General features: G+C 40.5%; 1 protein-coding gene across 6 annotated transcripts in view; it reads right to left on the minus strand.

Annotated features, from left to right (window-relative positions):
• Positions 1 to 13928: 13928 nt before the first annotated feature.
• Positions 13929 to 19131, minus strand: part of PDLIM5 (PDZ and LIM domain 5) — a 228994-nt gene continuing 223791 nt past the window's right edge. For all 6 annotated transcript variants that reach the window (XM_047855535.1, XM_047855534.1, XM_047855532.1 and 3 more), the window contains 2 exons: positions 18599 to 18714; positions 13929 to 17169 (listed from right to left, as the gene is read on the minus strand). In XM_047855535.1, the coding sequence (XP_047711491.1) occupies positions 17080 to 17169; positions 18599 to 18714 (206 nt within the window). In that variant the 3' untranslated portion in view covers positions 13929 to 17079. The remainder of the gene's footprint in view (positions 17170 to 18598; positions 18715 to 19131) is intronic.

The following is a 19131-nucleotide window of genomic DNA, read 5'->3' on the forward strand; positions in this document are numbered from 1 at the left end:
GGGACCTTTCTGCCTTACCCTCTGTAAGGATTTGTTTTTGCTTTCAACAGGAATCTTTTTTCTTTTCTCTTTCCTTCCTTCCCTTCTTTTTCTTTCTTTCTTTCATCTTTCTTTTTCTTTCTTTCTTTCTTTCTTTCTTTCTTTCTTTCTTTCTTTATCTTCTTTTTCTTTCTTCTCTTTCTTTCTGTCTCTCTCTCCCTCCCTCTTTCTCTCTTGTTCCTTATCTCATTCTGGATTTCAGAGAAGGTATTAAAAATGATCAACTCCCGGGGCGCCTGGGTGGCGCAGTCGGTTAAGCGTCTGACTTCAGCCAGGTCACGATCTCGCGGTCCGTGAGTTCGAGCCCCGCGTCAGGCTCTGGGCTGATGGCTCAGAGCCTGGAGCCTGTTTCCGATTCTGTGTCTCCCTCTCTCTCTGCCCCTCCCCCGTTCATGCTCTGTCTCTCTCTGTCCCAAAAATAAATAAACGTTGAAAAAAAAAAAATTAAAAAAAAAAAAATGATCAACTCCCATTTTCCAAATCTAACCTCAACTAGAAAGAGTGAAATTTTTTTGAAAAGAGACCATGCTCAGAAATTATACAGGGTTCAAATTTTGATCCGTTTTAAGCATCATGCCATAGATGGAGCTATAGAGTCCCCCTGCAGGATACAAAAGTTACACACAGGAGAAGTCAATCTTGGAAAAAAGGTGTATTTTGGGGGCACCTGGGTGGCTCAGTTGGTTAAGCGTCTGACTCTTGATCTCAGTTCAGGTCTTGATCTTAGGGTTGTGAGTTCAAGCCCCATGTTGGGCCCTGCTTTGGGTGTGAAGCCTACCTTGAAAAAAAAAAAAAAGAAGAAAGGTATGTTTTCAATGATGGCTTTTTTAATACCAACATGGAACGATTTTAATAGCCACAACCAGGAACCTCTTTTTCTTCTACCCTGATGGTTAAATAACAACAATAACATCAATAATAATAGCTAGAATGTATTGTCACGGCTGCTTCTTCTTGTACCCCAAAACATGGCCCTAGTTCTGAATTGCTAATAAGATCTTGCTCTAATTTTGCTCTGGGCTGTGTCCAAACTTGATGGTGAAATGCAGTAGATACACCAAGGTACGAGGAAGCCCCAGGAGTGTTTTTTGTCAAAGCCTTGCTTCAGTGATAAAGCTTGCCCTCTAAGGAGATAAGTAATGCCCTCCTGCGACAATCCATTTCAATATCTGTCCAGTACAGGTTTCTCTGGAGATTTATTTGCGCTAAGTTCCCATGATGTCACATAGAGGCAGTGATCTGGAAACAGAGAGAAGTGTTTGGGGGATTATTTCAATGACTAATTGGTCAGGGCCAGTGGGAATAGAGGACACAAAAGCAGTGAGCCTTTCTTATTTGGGATAAATGATCGGCTGTTAATTATTCATATGGCTTCTGCAGCCATCAGAACCGGCCATACACGCACACGATGTGCCCTGAGTCCAGAAGGAACAAATACTGTCATGAGAATAAAACGTTCTTGTGTGTGCTTAGAGGGAACTGTCTGTAAAACTTTGAAAACTTGGTTATGTGGCCAGAAAAAAAGTTTGAAGAACAAAGTGAATGTTGTCCTGCTGGACTGTAACTTAAGAAGACAAGCAAAGGGCTGGATGGAGGAGGGCAGCCAAGGAAGTCATTTTATTGATGCTACTAGACTAGGTCTGAGGGCTCTCGCCACACTGTCAGTTCACACCCCCCACTACCAGCAATGAACTCCCCGACACCAGGACAAAGTCTTTGAATCCCTACACCCTTTTTTTCTTAACTTTTAAAAACTTTAAAAAGTTTATTCATTTATTTTGAAAGAAGGAGAGCACCAGTGGGAAAGGGCAGAGAGAGAGAGAGAGAGAGAGAGAATCCCAAGAAGATTTAGTGTGGAACCCGATGTAGGACTGAAACTCACAAACCGTGAGATCATGACCTGAGCTGAAACCAACAATCAGACACTTAACTGTCTGAGCACGCACATTTGACAACACACATTCCACCATAGGTTTTAGAGACTCCCTGTTACTTCTAAACTTCTCCTTGTAGTTATTTTTCCAGGACAAAAAGATTTGGGGTGGACTTTAAAATATGATTTCCCCAAAGTTTTTCAGGTCTCTAGAATAGTGGTCAGAATCACTTTAAGTTGATCAGTGAAACAAATAAAATACAAGAGTCTCAGATTTAAAGTTTCAAGTGAAATGTCACACTTTTTTTTCAGGGGCTTATAGGAAGGAGGCAGGGGTTATTCCGATCACCTGTGGCTGTAGATACCTCTACTTAACCTGTGCCTTCAGCAACAACGTCTGGTCATTTCACCTACTGCCCACTCATTCTGGCCCTTGAGAATTGTTCTTGAGAGAAGCCTCTCCCAGTGCCTCATAGCTGATTCGAGGTTAGGGTTGTGAAGGGCTTATCTCATAGTATGGCTGGTCCTGTGAGAATGAGCTTCCTCTGGGCCCAGAAACTATAAGAAAGAAACAAGGAAAGGAAAATTGGAGACTACTCAATTTTGTCTTATGGAAATTAGAGGAATCCAGTGGTGAAATTTCATCAAGATGAGAACTATATAATTTCCCTTATAAGCCGAAAATAGAGTGGTAAGGAAGCCCTGCGCTGTGGGCAAATCACAGTAAAAGTCAAAGGTGGTTAGTAACGCTACTGACACACTCAAGCCTTCCTTCCTTCATTCACACATGGCAACGTAGTCCACCAGTTTTCGGAGACCTGCCTCTGGAGTGGGGATTGAGAGAGAGGCGGGTGGGGGGAGAGAATTATGTACACCAACCTGAAGAACTTGTTAATATTTGTCATTAAAGTAAAAGCCAAAGTCCTTCAAAAGACCTACCAGGACCTCTGGGGCTGGCCTATCCCCTCCTTTCGTGCTCCCTACTTTCTCTCTCTCACTTACTCCAGCCACACTCTTGGCTATTCTTTGAACGGGCCAGGTTTTTTTCCTTTCCCTGGAACAGCCTTCTCCTGAATATCCACCTGGCCCCTTCGCCCCAGCCCTTCCTGTCTGGGTTTCACCCACACCTACATTCCCTTTTCCTCACCCTCTGTATTGCACTCCACTTTCCATCTGGTAGTCTCTATATTCAATTCCTACCTTATTCATTGTGTCTCTCCTGACTACAATGTAAGCTTTCCGAGGGTAGAGACTTGTGCTAAATCTCCAGTGACTAAAATGGTGCATGGTAAATCCTAGGCACTCCAGTACATATTTGCTTAGTAAACAAAGGTATGAAAGAGTGGATGGGGCCCCAACATATGTGGACCATGTTCATTCCACACCCGTGCAGAAATGTCTTCTGGGATGAGGTTTGATATTTTATTTTATTTTATTTTATCTTATTTATTTTAATTTTATCTTAATTTTATTTTATTTTTAAAGTTTTTTTATTTTGAGAGAGAGCATGAGTGGGCAAGATTCAGAGAGAGAGGGAAAGAGAGAGAGAACCTCAAGCAGGCTCAGTGCTGACAGCTGGCTCAGGGCTCTATCTCACAAACTGTGGGATCATGACCTGAGTTGAAAACAAGAGTCAGATGCTTAACCAACTGAGCCACCCAGGAGTCCTGAGATTTGATGTTTTAGGAAGAACTTATATAAAACATGACTTTATACAAATGACAGTCTTTCCCACCTGTTCAGAGTTGAAAAACATGGGCCATTTTGTTACCCAAGGTCTTTCACACAAGCATCAACACAATAAATTCCTTCAAGAATCCAGGGCCAGGAGGCTCTTCCACAGTGACACTTATCTGCATCTTTTAAAACTTACATGCAGACCCCACAGCCCCTTTCTCTTAGCTTCCAGGAAAATAACTTGATATCATTGTTGTTACATAGGAAGACTGTGTGTGTACGTGCGTGCACACGCGCAGGAGGCTGTTCTAATTAAAATGATTTGCTTTCACGGTCCATGAGCTCGAGCCCCGCATTGGGCTCTGTGCTGACAGCTCAGAGCCTGGAGCCTGCTTCAGATTCTGTGCCTCCCTTTCTCTCTGTCCGCCCCCCCCACCCCCCACTCTCTCAAAAAGTAAATAAACATAAATTTTTTTTTTTTAAAGTGTCATCAGTAGGGGTGCCTGGGTGGCTCAGTCGGTTGAGTGTCCAGCTTCGGCTCAGGTCATGATATCATGGTTTGTGAGTTCTAGCCCCGCGTCAGGCTGTGTGCTGACAGCTCAGAGCCTGGAGCCTGCTTCAGATTCTGTGTCTCCCTCTCTGCCCCTCCCCCCTCATGCTCTGGCTCTCTCAAATAAATAAATGTTTTTAAAAAGTTAAACATAAAATAAAATAATCTGTTTACAAAAGTAAACTTTTCCATTTTCACTTGCTAATTCTATTTTCTACTGACACAAGCGTGTGTATGTATTTTCTAACTCCTTATTATGTTGCATGGAGTTAGAAGTGATGTTATTTTACTGTCTCCTGGGAGTCCTCCTGGTCCTTAAAATTGCTTCTGAGTCCTCTGAAATGGACGGAACTCTAAAAGAGTTCAAATACCATTGTACTAGAATAAACCAAAAGGAGAGTCGTCTCCCAGAACACTGGGGGAGGGGGGCAAGGGGAGATGGGAAGCTGAAGGCGAAGGACGACCCTGATAGGAGAGGGGGAATACTGTGCCACCCTGCCTCCAAACCAACCCAAAGGTATCCTGGAATCTCCATTAGTCTGTTGAGAGCAGCATTCACGTTGGCCTCTATCCAAGCAGGTTTAGTGGGAAAAGTATTAACGCCTGCAAGGTGGTCCCACAGCAAAGTCCCTGAGGATAGAGGTTCCAGTATAGCCAGGGAAAAGCTATAGGAACAGGCCGATTCCAAAACCAAGGTGTCTGTTAAGTGAGAAGGCACCATATCATATACCAAACTGCAGAGTTAGTATGGCAGCCGGCAGAGAAATGTGGAAACCTGTACGGCCCACCGATGGACACAAAATGAGCGAGCAGGGCTGTCCTTGGAGAACGTAATCTACATACCAGAACAGGCATGGGTTTGTTTGGGTCTAAGCCATGGCAACAAATTTTAGCTTTGCAGCTCTCAGAACAGCTGTACCGAGGGGTCTTGGGCAAGGCCGGGCCATGGGTTCCTGGACTCCCTACTCTGGGCTCTGTTGTATTATATCTTCAAACAACACCTAAGTGTTAAACCTTCAGTTCATTTGCACAGCGCAGCTAAGAAAACAAAGCAACTCCCAGACCTCCCTGTGTGGCTGCAGACAACCTTTCCCCTTACCTTCCCCCTCCCAGACTGAAGCAGTTTTCAATAGTTTGAAACGGTGGGTGGGGGTGGGGAACAAACAAACTTGCTCCTTACTTTCAGAGTGGAAAGCATTGAAGGAATGAATTATGATTAAACACAAAAACAAAAACCAGACTATTGTTTAGGAGAGGCCGAAGTCATTGCAGGGGGTGTGAATGGATGTATATCCATCAGCACAGACCTACAATCCCCACAGGTGGTTTCATGTCAGACTGGAAGAAATTTAGGCGGCCTTCCAGTTAAATGATTTACAAATCTCGCTCTTGAAAACCCGAGGAATCCAGAGTCTCTCTGATGGTTTTGCAAATTAGAAGTATTTCTGCTAAAAAATTAAGTTCAAGTGCCCAGTGCTCGCCTCTTGCCTGTTTTATGTGTGAGGTTCTGAAGATGTTTCAAAAGAGAGTTACCAAAACAAATAAAGTGTACAAACCACTGATCCAGTTAATTTTTTTTTTTTTTTTAAATTTTTTTTTCAACGTTTATTTATTTTTGGGACAGAGAGAGACAGAGCATGAACGGGGGAGGGGCAGAGAGAGAGAGAGAGGGAGACACAGAATCGGAAACAGGCTCCAGGCTCTGAGCCATCATCAGCCCAGAGCCTGACGCGGGGCTCGAACTCCCGGACCGCGAGATCGTGACCTGGCTGAAGTCGGACGCTTAACCGACTGCGCCACCCAGGCGCCCCCCAGTTAATTTTTATAGAGAAGGAAGGTCTGGTTAGGATTGGTTAAGTGCCATTTCCAGGGTCAGAGAAATAATTAGTAATCAACCTGGCTAAACACCCAAATCCCTTACTCCTGACTCAGGGCAGCAAATCTCCAACTTACTCCCCCCACACACCCGCCACCCCACATTGGAGTTTATTTTGAAAGTTCAGGAAAATTAACACTCCTAATCTGGAATGATGGGGAAAAAAACATGAACTTACCATTTGAGATTTACTCACTCCGTTTGTAAACGTGCCCAGCCAGTGCCGGCATTCGGTGCTCCAGCTCAGGCACCAGCCACATCTGTGTGGGACACTGTGTCTGCTCAGCTTTCCACGAGCACCAGACCAATCCTGGGGAGGAAGAAGGATGAAAGAAATCAGCAAAACTCCCCACGTAGATATATTTTCATGCATCTAATTTTCAGAAACTGAAGCATGAGTCTCTGATTTCAGACCCAAGAAGAAGTGAGAAAAATGTTGGTTTCTACCAGTAGTCTCTGAAGCCTCACCACCCCTCCTCCGAAGTATGTTGGTCTGGGGACCAACGGCGTCAGTGGCATCCACCGGAAGCTTATCAAAACTGCACGTTCAAGGGGCGCCTGGGTGGCGCAGTCGGTTAAGCGTCCGACTTCAGCCAGGTCACGATCTCGCGGTCCGTGGGTTCGAGCCCCGCGTCAGGCTCTGGGCTGATGGCTCGGAGCCTGGAGCCTGTTTCCGATTCTGTGTCTCCCTCTCTCTCTGCCCCTCCCCCGTTCATGCTCTGTCTCTCTCTGTCCCAAAAATAAATAAACGTTGAAAAAAAATTTTTTTTTTTAAAAAAAACTGCACGTTCATCGGCTCCATTTCAGTCCTACCAAATCATAATCTCAGGATCCTCAGGTCACTTGCAGATTAAGGTCAGAAGCACTGATCTAGAACCAGAACAGATGCTTCCCCCAAGGTGGTCTCCAGACCAGCAGGATCAGCTTCACCTAGGAACTTGGCCGAAATGCAGATTTTTTGCCCTGCTCCAGACCAACTAAATCGGAAACTGTGGGTCTGGGCTCAACAATCTAGTTTCAACAGCCCACCAGAAGATTCTGATGCTCAGTAAAGTTTGAAAACCAATGGGCTAAAATGCAAAGACAAGCACAACTCAGGACATTTACTCTAAAAAAAAAGAGAAAGGGTAAACCAGTATTTCCCAAATTGTATTCTGTAGAATAAGGTTTAAAGAATAGATTTTCTTTAAATAAAAGGGTCAGACATATTTAGGAAGTACATAGTTAAAACTTAATTGTTTTTATTTTTCATGGCAAGACTACTCAGCTTAAATGTGCATCGCAAATTTCTGAGACAGTTCATAGAGATTCTCAAATTTATTTTGGACGGCTGAAAATTTAAGCTAATCACTCATTCACATGTTGATAATAGGTCTCATTTTCTGAACCAAGGATTAACAATTTGAATCCGTTTTTTGAGTAATATTTCTTACTGTCTCCTAGAGAAGAGGCTGGATAGGCTGTTTGTAGGGCTGGATGTTCACATACACAATCTCATTTAAGCATTGTGACAATTCTCTAAGACATTGGAGAACTATCCTAGAGGGTGAAAGGGCACACTGATGAAAAAACAACAACACAGGCTCCAACAAGTTCTGTAGCTTCTCTAAGATTAGAAGGTTCTTAAGTGAGGGAACACCAGTCAAAGAAGTTGGTCTACTGGTCAATTGCCCTAGGTGCTGCCAATCCACGAGAAGCTCTAAAATATTGTAGGAAACATTATGAGAGAAAGTGATAATTTACTAGGGCAATTCTTGAGGACAGGACTTCATGGGGATTGATGGGATACTTTGCTACCCAGCTTAGAGTCAGGGATGGAGACTCCTAAGGGAGATTCTGGAGTAACACCAGCTGACTCCAGGCTCAGGACTTCTTTGCTGAGTGGGATGGATGAGTATGAGCGAGAGCTAAATGGGCCAGAGCATTTAAATGGGTCTGCTTCCAAGGATTCTACACCTCTTCCTTTCCTGCCAAAATGCTCAGCCTTCCCTCTGCATTAAATGTTGAATAAAAATAACAAAAAATGGGAAGCCTGGGTATCTCAGTTGGTCAAGTATCCAACTCTGGATATTGGCTCAGGTCATGATCTCATCGTTCCTGAGTTTGAGCCCCGCATCGGGTTCTGTGCTGACAGCCAGCCGGGAGCTTGCTTGGGATTCTCTCTCCCCCTCTTTCTCTGCCCCTTCCCTGCTCTCTCTCTCTCTCTCTTTCCCCTCGCCCCTCTGTCTCTCAAAATAAATAAACTAAAAAAAATGCAACACCACTGATTTGGAGGTGACCCAAATGACTAGCCTGCCTGTATAAACCCATTGCAAGTTCAACCTGAGGGTATTGATATTGACACTCACATAGGTCTGTCAATGCCAGTGCCTGTGCACCACCTAAGCAGTCTTCTGTCTTTAAGCACTTGACACGTATACTTTGCTCAGGTTGGTCTTGAGATGAACTGAACTCACACAGTTCCCATTGGCTTCCCATCGTAATTTGTGTGAGAGTGAATTTTATTACAATCCTTTCAAGATGCTTTAGTAACATCCCCCCCTCTTGTTTGCTTTCAGAACACTTTGTTGCAACCTGGAACTCAAGCGAGCCCTGTAACCAAGTTATACTTCCCAAAGAATCTGAAAGTGAAGTCACACAGGTTTCTGCTGTGTAATAAATGTAATCGTTACAAGTCTAAAAGACGCTATTTCATCAACGTTATTTTAGTTTGAACCAGTTTAAGAGCCTACACGCTTAAGTCTTAAACCATAAAAGTCCATTCACATATTTCATAATATGTCTCATTTTCTGAACAAAGGATTAACAACTTGAATGTAAGAAGCAGGTGTGAGCACTCTTGATAGGTCAAAACCTTAACACCACCCAGACAAGTCTATAATTTCTGGGCACGGTGCATGGCATGCGTGAATTTTGTTTCAATATGTTTTCCATAGTGATAGCCTAGAAAGTCACAGAGCCATATCCTACCCAGACTTCCACTCCTAGTGGCACAAGTATTTGCTGGTGATTGAAAGGTCACGCAAAACAGATGTGAGGGCAGTTGGATTTTTCAGCTATGCTTTAGTGGACTTAGCAGTGGTGCCTGCCATTACCAAAGAGCAGAGAGATTTTATTTCAATTGAGCCAAAAAAAAAAAAAAATAATCTTAGGCAACCTTGTCAGCATAATTGGACATATGTACAGTTGCTCACCGAGGTCTCACCTTTTCCACTCTTCACGCTCCACACTCACAGCCTGGAACTAACTTTGTCACACAGAGAACTGGGTGCCGGCCATCCTGACTCGCTTTCCAACATCTTATAAATAGGTATTGTCGACCTTTGTGTGTCGAAGCCATCTGAACTGCATTCCCGACGGCCTTCTCATTTGTTTGGTACCACGTTGGGTGTTACCTACACCTCAGACCCACTTTTCATAATTCTTGTGCTTCTTGGAAACGTAGCCAAAGCACAAAGAACAGCAAAAGGCCCATTGCAGAGAGGGCTGCCATAGCCCAAATACCTTTGAAAAGCAGATGGTCCAATCGCAAACCTCCCAAATATTGGCATCTGTGTGGCGGGCAAGTGTACAAGTCAGACAGATGTGGCTTTTAAGTTTTACATATTCTATCTAAGTAACCCTTAAACCCACCTTTTACCAACTGTATATATGAGAATTGCCCCTTATTGATAAGAGGGACTCTAAGACAATGTGGATGAAATAGTAAATGTTCTCTCTAACCTAGTCGAAAGTCTAAGTGTGAGATTTGCCACTTAGTAACTGCTTATTTTTAGAGAATTATTTCTCTGAGTGTTCATTTTCCCTTCTCTAGTACTTGGGTTAAAAAGACTTGACTCTCAGTTTCTCCAGTTATTAGAATCTTGGAGTGAATTAGCGTAACCCAGTATAACAGGTACAAAGTACAAAAATTATATGGTTCGGTTGGTTAAGCATCTGACTCTTGGTTTCAGCTCAGGTCCTGATCTTACTGTTTGTGAGATCAAGCCGTGCACCAGGTTCTGTGCTGACAGCATGGAGCCTGCTTTGGATTCTCTCTCTCTCTCTCTCTCTCTCTCTCCCACTCAGCTCTTTCAGTCTCTGTTAACAATAAAATAAACATTTTTTAAAAAGAATGTTTTAGTCACTTTTAACTGTAGGAAACAAAAAAAATCCCTTGGTTATATCTTAGTATACATCCAACAAATCTCTTAAATATTCAGAGCGTCCATTACATTGGATGTTTAGGGGTAGGCTTTGAAAAACACAATCAATGCTACATTATATTTACTTTGCATATTTAATTCTCATAAGATTTTTGACAATAAGGGATGAAAAGTTTGTTGTTTAGGTTTCCAGTTCAGCAAGAATATACAATTCAGGTTCTGGATAATGGAGGTTTGGGTTTAGTGAAGAACATAAAGCTTTAATTTTGTACCCAGATGTGCCTATTATTAATTTGTTTTCAGTTCCAAATTCAGTTTTCAGATCCTGTTCTATGACAGTGAACTGGACTCTTTAAGCATTGTTCCTTCACGGTGAGCAGTGTTAAGCTTTGTCAACTGTCGGCCAAGGAAACTACAGGAATATTGCAGAAGCCACGGGCTTGTCTCTCTGGTTCCAAGTGCTGCGTGTTGCTTTTCCTTGCTCCAGCTGCAAGCTTCATCCACGGTGCGTGTGTGTGGGGACATCTGCTGGAGCTCTGCCCCGGCTGTGCCTCCAGAATGCACAGTCTTTCGGTGACTTCACATCCCTGGCCCGGGCCCAGCGACCGCCTTGCTGCCACCCTCTTGATTAGGGTACTGTGCATTCTAGGCCATCGCAGCCCTCAGCTCTCTGCGCACACCCACGCACTAAACCGTGGAAAGCTAACCTTGGCTTTCCTGCATTCTGGAGGATTTTTTTCTTGCTCCTGGCAACCTAGGAACAGCGCTGGTTGGCTTCAGCAACCAGAGAATTTATCTGCCATTCAGTGGGCTGCGACCACACTTTCTTCAACAAAATCTGATGTCCAGCCATGGGGAAGGGTGCTCATTGGAAATCTGTTCTTCCTCGGGTCCTCTCTATGTTGGGAAACCCTTGGAGTTCTCTCTCCTGCTAAGTTAGGTGTGATTTCAGTCTTCTGATTGGGCCCAGTCTGATCCACCAGGCGTAATCAACACACTTTCCCCTCAAGCACGAACTTATACTCTCCACAATGTATACTTTGTTGATATTGTTAAAGATCATCCAGAACCTCCTTGGGTATTGAAGCACAAGCAAACTCATAGAGTCACATCATTGATTTCTATCTTTCCTTGGGGCAGAAGTCCTGGGTTCACTTTGGTGCCTCTCAACTTGTTTGTGGAGCTCATTTTTATCTAAAGCATTTATTATGGTACCAGAGAACTATTAAGCAGGAGTGTAATAACTTAACAGGGCAGAATAAATGATAGGTTTCAGTTGATAAAGCTAGAATTACTTTAACTTATATTTCGAAGTTCATACTTGGAAAGCTCCATGGGTTTGTCTGCTCTCCACTTCATTCAACTAAGGAGGCTTGAGATTGTAAGGATTCTCAAGCAGACAGGAATAAGAGACAACTTCCGGGATCAGATGACATCAATAATGGTCACCTAAGCAAAGACTTCTATTTACACAAAAACTAATATTGGTATGATGGGTCACCGGAGTCCAAGTTACTTACTTTCCTATTTACCAAGGGAAGTTTGGCTTATCAGTGATACACCGGGGTGGGTGGGTGGGGGTAATCAAAAGACAGCTCTGAAGATATTATAGTCTACTAAAATTCTTTAAACAAACAATGGTATTTTTTAGTAAGTGCTTAGAATGGCACCAGCTGTGTGTGCTGTACAAGCAGAGAAAAAACAGAGGGCGGGGGGAGAAAAAATAAACCTAAGTATATTTGAACTAGAAAGCGAATGTGACAATTAGAACATGAAAAACTAATTTGAAACCCAATTATTAACCAGAAACTTTTTCCTTTGAAACACAGATGCATTAGAGACCATGTCAATCAATCCATGGACCCGGCACAGAAGTCATTTTCCCTGGGAACTATACTGCCTGAAGAGAAATTGAAAACTATACTCTCTGTGAATTACAAATTGTTTTATTTTTCTCCCTGAGGTCACTGATCAGGTTTTCTGACATGGAAATGCTTTATTCTTCTACACTAAGCAATGGCTCCAAGCTTTATTGTATGTGATTACACGCAGTTACAAGCACAGGGAAAAGAATTGCCTTCTTGGCCAACTTTCATTTACCAGGGCTCCCCCAGTGCTCTGCCCTTAGTGCCGATCACTAAGCACACCTTGTTTCTCCTCAACTCTGGGTTCAAGGTGTGGAAGCCACACCTTTCTTATTAATCATTGATGTAATCTTGCCACCTACTCAGCCTCTAAATCATGGAATAAAGAGTAAATGTTCAGTAATATAATACCGTAGACAAATGGTTTGTTCCAGATTTTCCTCATAAAGCAAACAGTTGAGTAATCAGATGCTTGCCACACTAAAAATACCTTTGCATATCTCCTTAGGAGAAGAAACACAGGCTACTTCTGACTTTTGGAGGGGAAAGGAGTCTTTGACAAACTTTTGGGCTTGGCGCTTCCTGAGTTAAATGCTCTCATTCATAAGTACGACACAAAACTGTATCAGTCTGCGATTTCTGTTGGGTAGCCATGTGTCCTAGCCCCTTTCCTCTTTTAAATTTTAAATACTGCAAAGGAACCGTTTTCCCCGGGAGGCTCCCACCCTTGGGATGAGACCCCCTCTGCGGAATTTTGGCACCCTATTAATTAGTGGTTACGAGTGGGAGCTGCTCTCTCTCAGCAACTCCTATTCTGCCATCAGTCAACTGTGATTCTGTAATAAATTCCCACGAAGCAAACTATTTCTGGTAATTCTCCCTAATTAACACCAGGCCCGCTAATAATACATCAGTACCTATGTGTTTCTGATATAACCAAGATCTTGTCTGAGAATACTCAAAAAGGGAAGCCGCCAACCTAAATTAAGCTTTTGCTGGCAAAAAGGATTTTATACGTAGTTCTGGAAGAAAACCTTTGATAATCTTATATTGGGGACATTTTGAACAGAAAACACCGAACGACAGGGAGGCTTGTTTCTGGTTTGAGCACTGAATGGGGATTTATTGTGAACACACACTGTTGAGTCTTAAGCCTATAAATCTTGTACTGGATTACTGTTTCTTAACGAAGGAATGACAGATCTCTTATTTTGTTGGTGCATTTTAATGTGCAATGACGTGATTGATAGAAACCAAACAGCAGCTATTAAAATGTCAAATGCAGACTTGATGCCCTTATAAGTTTGGCTTCTGGAGTTTAATATACTGTGAGCAAATAGACTTGAATTTGCCTTTTATTTCCAATATACAGCCTGCAACAGAAACATTCCTCTTAACTTTATACACTTGGAAAAAAAAAATCTGACTCAAATCAATAAACAAATGAGGAATAGATGAGCCTATCTAGTTATAGAAAAGTTAACTAATGAGATTGGGATGAGTTAACCCTGAACGTACTGTTTGATTAAAGCGTGAAAATGTAGACGACGACTTACGTTGTTTAAATAGGATATGTGATACAAATAGTGCTTGATAGGACAGGTTATTCCAATAAACGGTTTCAGCAATGAGTATTTTTTTAAAACAATGGAACTTATTTGTTAATTTACAGCCATGCATTGTGTACTTGCTACATGCACAGCATAAACATGGATCAAAGCAGAATAAATGTGACACTTTTCAAATGTTTTGTTTCTGGGACATTTTGATAGGCAAATGTCATAAAAGAGGGATTCTCCTGGGAATTTTCATTTCTCTTCTGATCCTGCAAACCCTGTTATCCCCATGATCACTTTGATGGGACCCACGTGCCACCCACAAAAAGAAAAACCAGGAGAGCCTGTTTACATCACTGCGGCCATTTATTTATTATGTGCACATTAAGGTGTAACTATGCTGATTATATTTCTCATGTGGTGTTTATTCGAAAATATAGCCAAAAGCAAAACAGTACAGACATATACAAACCGAAAAATGTAAAGCAACAGAAAATACAGATTAACAGAAAGGCAAATGATATTTTGAAAATCCAAAGCCAGTATCTTAAAACATGCGGAGGATTAGGATGACAGTGATGCCACATTAGATCCGTGTAAAATTATTCAGTGTTTCCCCCTCTCTTATGTCTGAAAGGTCTCTCCTTTCGACAGGGATGATTAAAAAACTCTAAACGTTACAAAAATGTTAATACAACACTAGATTCCTACTTGAACAAGGGAGAGGAAGGAATTATTTTCTATGAAAGTGGTCCTAGTACACTACCCTGTGAAAATGGCACCATGAAAACATTTTTGTTGTAGATGACTATTAACCATAAGGTTTCAACTGACAGTTGGAATATTGCAACTCTTATTGGTCTTAACACTGTGACCAAATGACGAGGTTGTAGTGTTCAGCTGTAAATGGAGCCCGAATCCGTAAGAAATAGTATGCTGCTATGAACATAAACAGTGGGGATCCTCTCTCGGCCGCCACTCCAGTGGGCAACATTCAGCCCTTGGAAGTCTACAAAATGTTATAAATTGGAACCTGTCACTAGCATTTTCGAATTTGGGAAATACAAGTGGGGGATGCTTTAGAGTCATATACTGTAATTTTAATCTGTATTATACTAAGTACAGCATTCCAAAATATACATCAAGAAAGACTACAAGTAAATGCTCTACAGTAAAGAGGTAATAATTAAAAAAAAATGCTACTGATCTGGAATATTTATAATCAGAAAAATAAATATTCAGGGAGCTCGCCAGAAGAATAAAGTGCTCTGCCAGTTATTAAAAGATTAATGCTGGTATATTAAATATGGCATTCCCCACTGGAAAATACAGAGATTCTTCTGGGTTATAATCAATATTTATTTCACAGGATTAACTGTTTTAGGAACAGATATAAAGCTTTGCCACAAAAAAGGACAAAGCACAAAGACAAAATGATAAATTAGGAAGAAGTAATGTTATCCTTTTAGGGACAAAATTTAGAGGAATGCAAAATTACGCTCCATGAATAGTGTGTATGAAGAAAAATCGAATAAAAATGAGATCCTTAGTGTAAGGTAACTTAATAAGAAATCCAGGTCAAATAAAATTCTTTAAAGGAAATACCTAAATGCCACTGACTTTTCAAATACTATCTTGGCACAGAATCTATAAAGGCAAAACTAAACAACCAAAAAAAAAAAATCTCTACTACATCAAAACAAAACCACCAATTTATATCATGTAAAGAAAGAGACTGACATTAAGATATGTGACCACGCACATTAGCCAGCACGAACTACAGGTGGTTTCAGCAGCAATGAGAAATAACGCACAATTCAGTCCCAGCACTCTGTTTCGAAAATAAAACTTCCTGCCTCCCTACAGATGCAGGGCGAGGAGGTAGTTGGGGGTTGCTACTGGTGAAGCCACTTCATGTCACCCTGTTCATTCTTTTATTCCCAGTTAATTATTATCTGTATATAATATAAATCTGCTAGGCCATAAATTAACAGCTTTCAGGACAGATGCCTTGCAAAGTTCTTAGGGAGGTTAAACAAATATTAGAGCCTAAAACCTCCCTCTATAACAAACACACACACACAAATGGAAGTGAAGTCGTTAGTGAGTTATGGGGCAGGGAGGGCTTGGGGTTCTGTCTCAACTTTAAAAGCACCTTGCCCCAGACAAATTGATATTATACCTTAGTGGGATCATGGGCTTGCATCCATTCTAGAAACAAAGGGAAAAACTATTCAATGTCATAATCTGTTTTCTCACTGGGAAAATATCAATACAATTCACAATTTCACCACAATGGTTGCTCTGTCTTCATGTGTTATCTACATAATTTACCCCCCCCCCCCCCCAAATACAGAAAACAAATAACGAGCCAGTCTGGGCGACTGATCATGTTTCCCTCCTATACTACCAACCTCTGGGAGTAAACGTTTTCCAAACTTCATGATCACATTTGGAAGTGGTTCATTTATTATTGAGAGAGCTACTGAAAGAAAACAAACAAAAATCCTAGATTTTATCACATCCCCAAGCCAATCTTTTACTTTTCTAATGCAGAATCAAAGAAAAAATTATTCTGCAAAGAGAGTTCTCGAACCTTTATCAGTCAGTAGTACAGATCTGAAACTTATCTAATGGACTTATTGTCCAAAAGGGGGGGATTTTTAAAAATTTTGGATACAATCCTCTGATTTACCATAATTCTTAACCACACTCTTTTCTACTTACTCTCTTAACCTCAGCATGAGGGAAGGGGGAAAAATGGGAGTTTGACTAATATAGGTGATAAAACAATGAATACGCTAATAGAAATGGCCATATTTTAATAAAAGGCAAAAATTTGACATTTATAAACTACATGGTGGCTTTTTGGAGGGGGGTAGATGAGAGAAATATCACACCTCCTATTGGCATGACACATTTTGATAAAAAATCTCAATGGTCTTCCCCACTGGAATGATCAGCTAGAAGACAAAAAAGTACATACGGTTTTTTAAAAAACTGATAGCTACTACTGACAAAATTCTGTTTAAACTATTTCCTCTTTTAAAGATAAGCACTATTTCTGAAAAAATACATTTTACCTACTGACGATGCAAGGCAATTTTCATTGCCTTTTACAGATTTACTCAGAATTACCTAACAAGGAAAGAAAGTATAATTACCTCAGCCTAAATGTTAGAGGTTTTTATTTTAAAGTTTAATTCTTCACTAATTTATTCTATGATGAATTTAATAGTCAACCAGGAAATTGGCTTTTATAAAAGTTATTTTATGGGCAGAAAATAGAGGAAAAAGTAATCATAAATGCCAAACTGTCTCTCTACCTTATGAAGCCAAATATTTCCTCATAGACTTGGTTTTTAAAGCTGGAATTTATCCCTTCAGGGTCACTATTATTTTTCAAAACTCCTACAATATTAAATCTAAAAACTAATCGGTAATTCTAATTCTTCTCTTTCTCTTCAAATTTCTTCTCCTCCCCTGAGCTGTTGACTTTCAAAAATTCACAGAATGAGCATGTTTCTTGCAAAGTGGCTTGTCCTTCTTGGAGAAAAAGGTCTGACCTTCCAAACTTTCGCAACATACCTGAAAAAGAAGCATTATTTAAAAGAATGTCGTTATTTTATCAAATATGCCTAAGAAGGGGAAATGATTTTTCACCCACTGGATAAGACAAAGTACTTCAGTTGGTTGTATTGGACATTCTGATATTTAACCATTACTATGACATCTCATGTAATCTTTCAAAGGCAATGAAGAATGACTTTTTTCTGGAATGCATTCTGATTTATTTAAATCAGTGATCACTATTTTTCTTTATGGTAAGTGAAGCATTTGGCTCTGATGAAAAAATTAACTAAAAAAATTAAAAAAGAGGTCACATTAAATATAATTAAAAATTAATTAAAGAGGTCACATTAAATATAAGTTCTCTTCCCAAATTCTAATCAATGCCTCCTGTTGTAGGGAACCAGAGCATTCAAAACAAAAACAAATACAACTGCTTTGCCAGATATTCCGAAGGCCCCAGACACATAGACGTAGACTGCCTGAGAATTCTTTTTAATTCATTTCTTTGTTCCTTATAGTAAAAACCCTGGTCAACATCTGGCTACTGGATGATGATACAGTCTGTTAACTATCTGCATTTATGTCCTCTTGTCTTTCCTATTGCCTTTGGTAAGTGTAATGGTCATGAGCATCTCTACCAGAGAACAGGAGCAAGCAAATCTGCTACCAGTTGTTACATTTTATAGATACCCTGAAGTCTAAGAGATGGAGGAGGTGAACAAGGTCAATGGTCATGTTTGGGGAAATCCTTTGATTCCTATTAACATAACTTTTTCCCTTCATACAACGGGTATTGAGAATTATAAGATATATTAAATCCAATTAAAAAAAAGCAAATATCTGAACAGAATATCTCTATTGGATATTTACTTTCTAAATTAAAAATAAAAGTCTAAGGGTAATGTAAATCTCTCAATCTATCTCTGCCATTAAAAATAAAACCAAAAATGTGAAGATATCAAATACAATAGGTAAACTATAGGTTTATTATAGTCTCAAAAAGAAAAAAAATTATTCATGGACTATTGCTAAGGAAGGAGGCAAATCAACATATAGTTTGCTTCCATGCTTAATTCAACAATAGATTTTTTTAGAATTGTTTGTTTCCATTTCAAGTACTCATGTTTCCAAAAATTACTAAGAACACTCCAATAAAACAGAGTTTTAAAAAAATGTCAAGGTCTCTTACTGTTTTAAGAAATATATAGCTTCTCCTTATAAACATAAATTAAAAATAGGACCTTCTCTAAAGGGGTAAGCATCTTATTCTGTGCCAAGAAATTCAACATAATGACAAAAAATTTAATGAACAACTTTGAAGATCACTGTAAAAATACTTCTAGGTGTGAAGGTCTGAAGATACAAAATCTGCTATTTCCATTTAGTGCTTAGGTGAAAACTGGCCATACTTGCTCCTCTCACTTGGAAATAAGAGTTTACTTACTGAGCATACAAAGCAGGTGTCATGCCAGGTAAAGCCCAGGGCCTCCAGGAACATGTCGCCAGCCTCTATGGGAAATTCACATCCACGGCATATGGTACCAAAAAGGGCATAATAATCTGTATTGGGGCGGGGTGGGGGTGGAGAGACATAATTTAAACATGAGAAAGCTTTAGAATAATAATTCCTAGAAAGCAGCAACAAAATTAGAATTAAATGAGAAGATGAAGTTACTAGTAACTGGAAAATTTTCAGAGGGTATGCTTTCGCTTGAGACACATGTGCAGTGTGGTTCAGGTTACCTGTGGGGTAAATGCTATTTATTTACATAACTTAACGTCCTTTATTCTGTTTTTCTACGTAATACTTCTCACTTATCTCCAGCTACTTAAATGTCCAACTTCGTATGAAGAACAACTCTGTTCTCTGATAAGCTATCAACAGACATGACTGTTTTAACAAAAGACAACAGAACTTCCAAAAACTAGCAACAGTAAGACTAAAGAACATAAATCAAGAAGAAATATCTGATAACC

The sequence above is a fragment of the Prionailurus viverrinus genome, chromosome B1 (genome assembly GCF_022837055.1).
Source record: "Prionailurus viverrinus isolate Anna chromosome B1, UM_Priviv_1.0, whole genome shotgun sequence".
Taxonomy (NCBI): domain Eukaryota; kingdom Metazoa; phylum Chordata; class Mammalia; order Carnivora; family Felidae; genus Prionailurus; species Prionailurus viverrinus.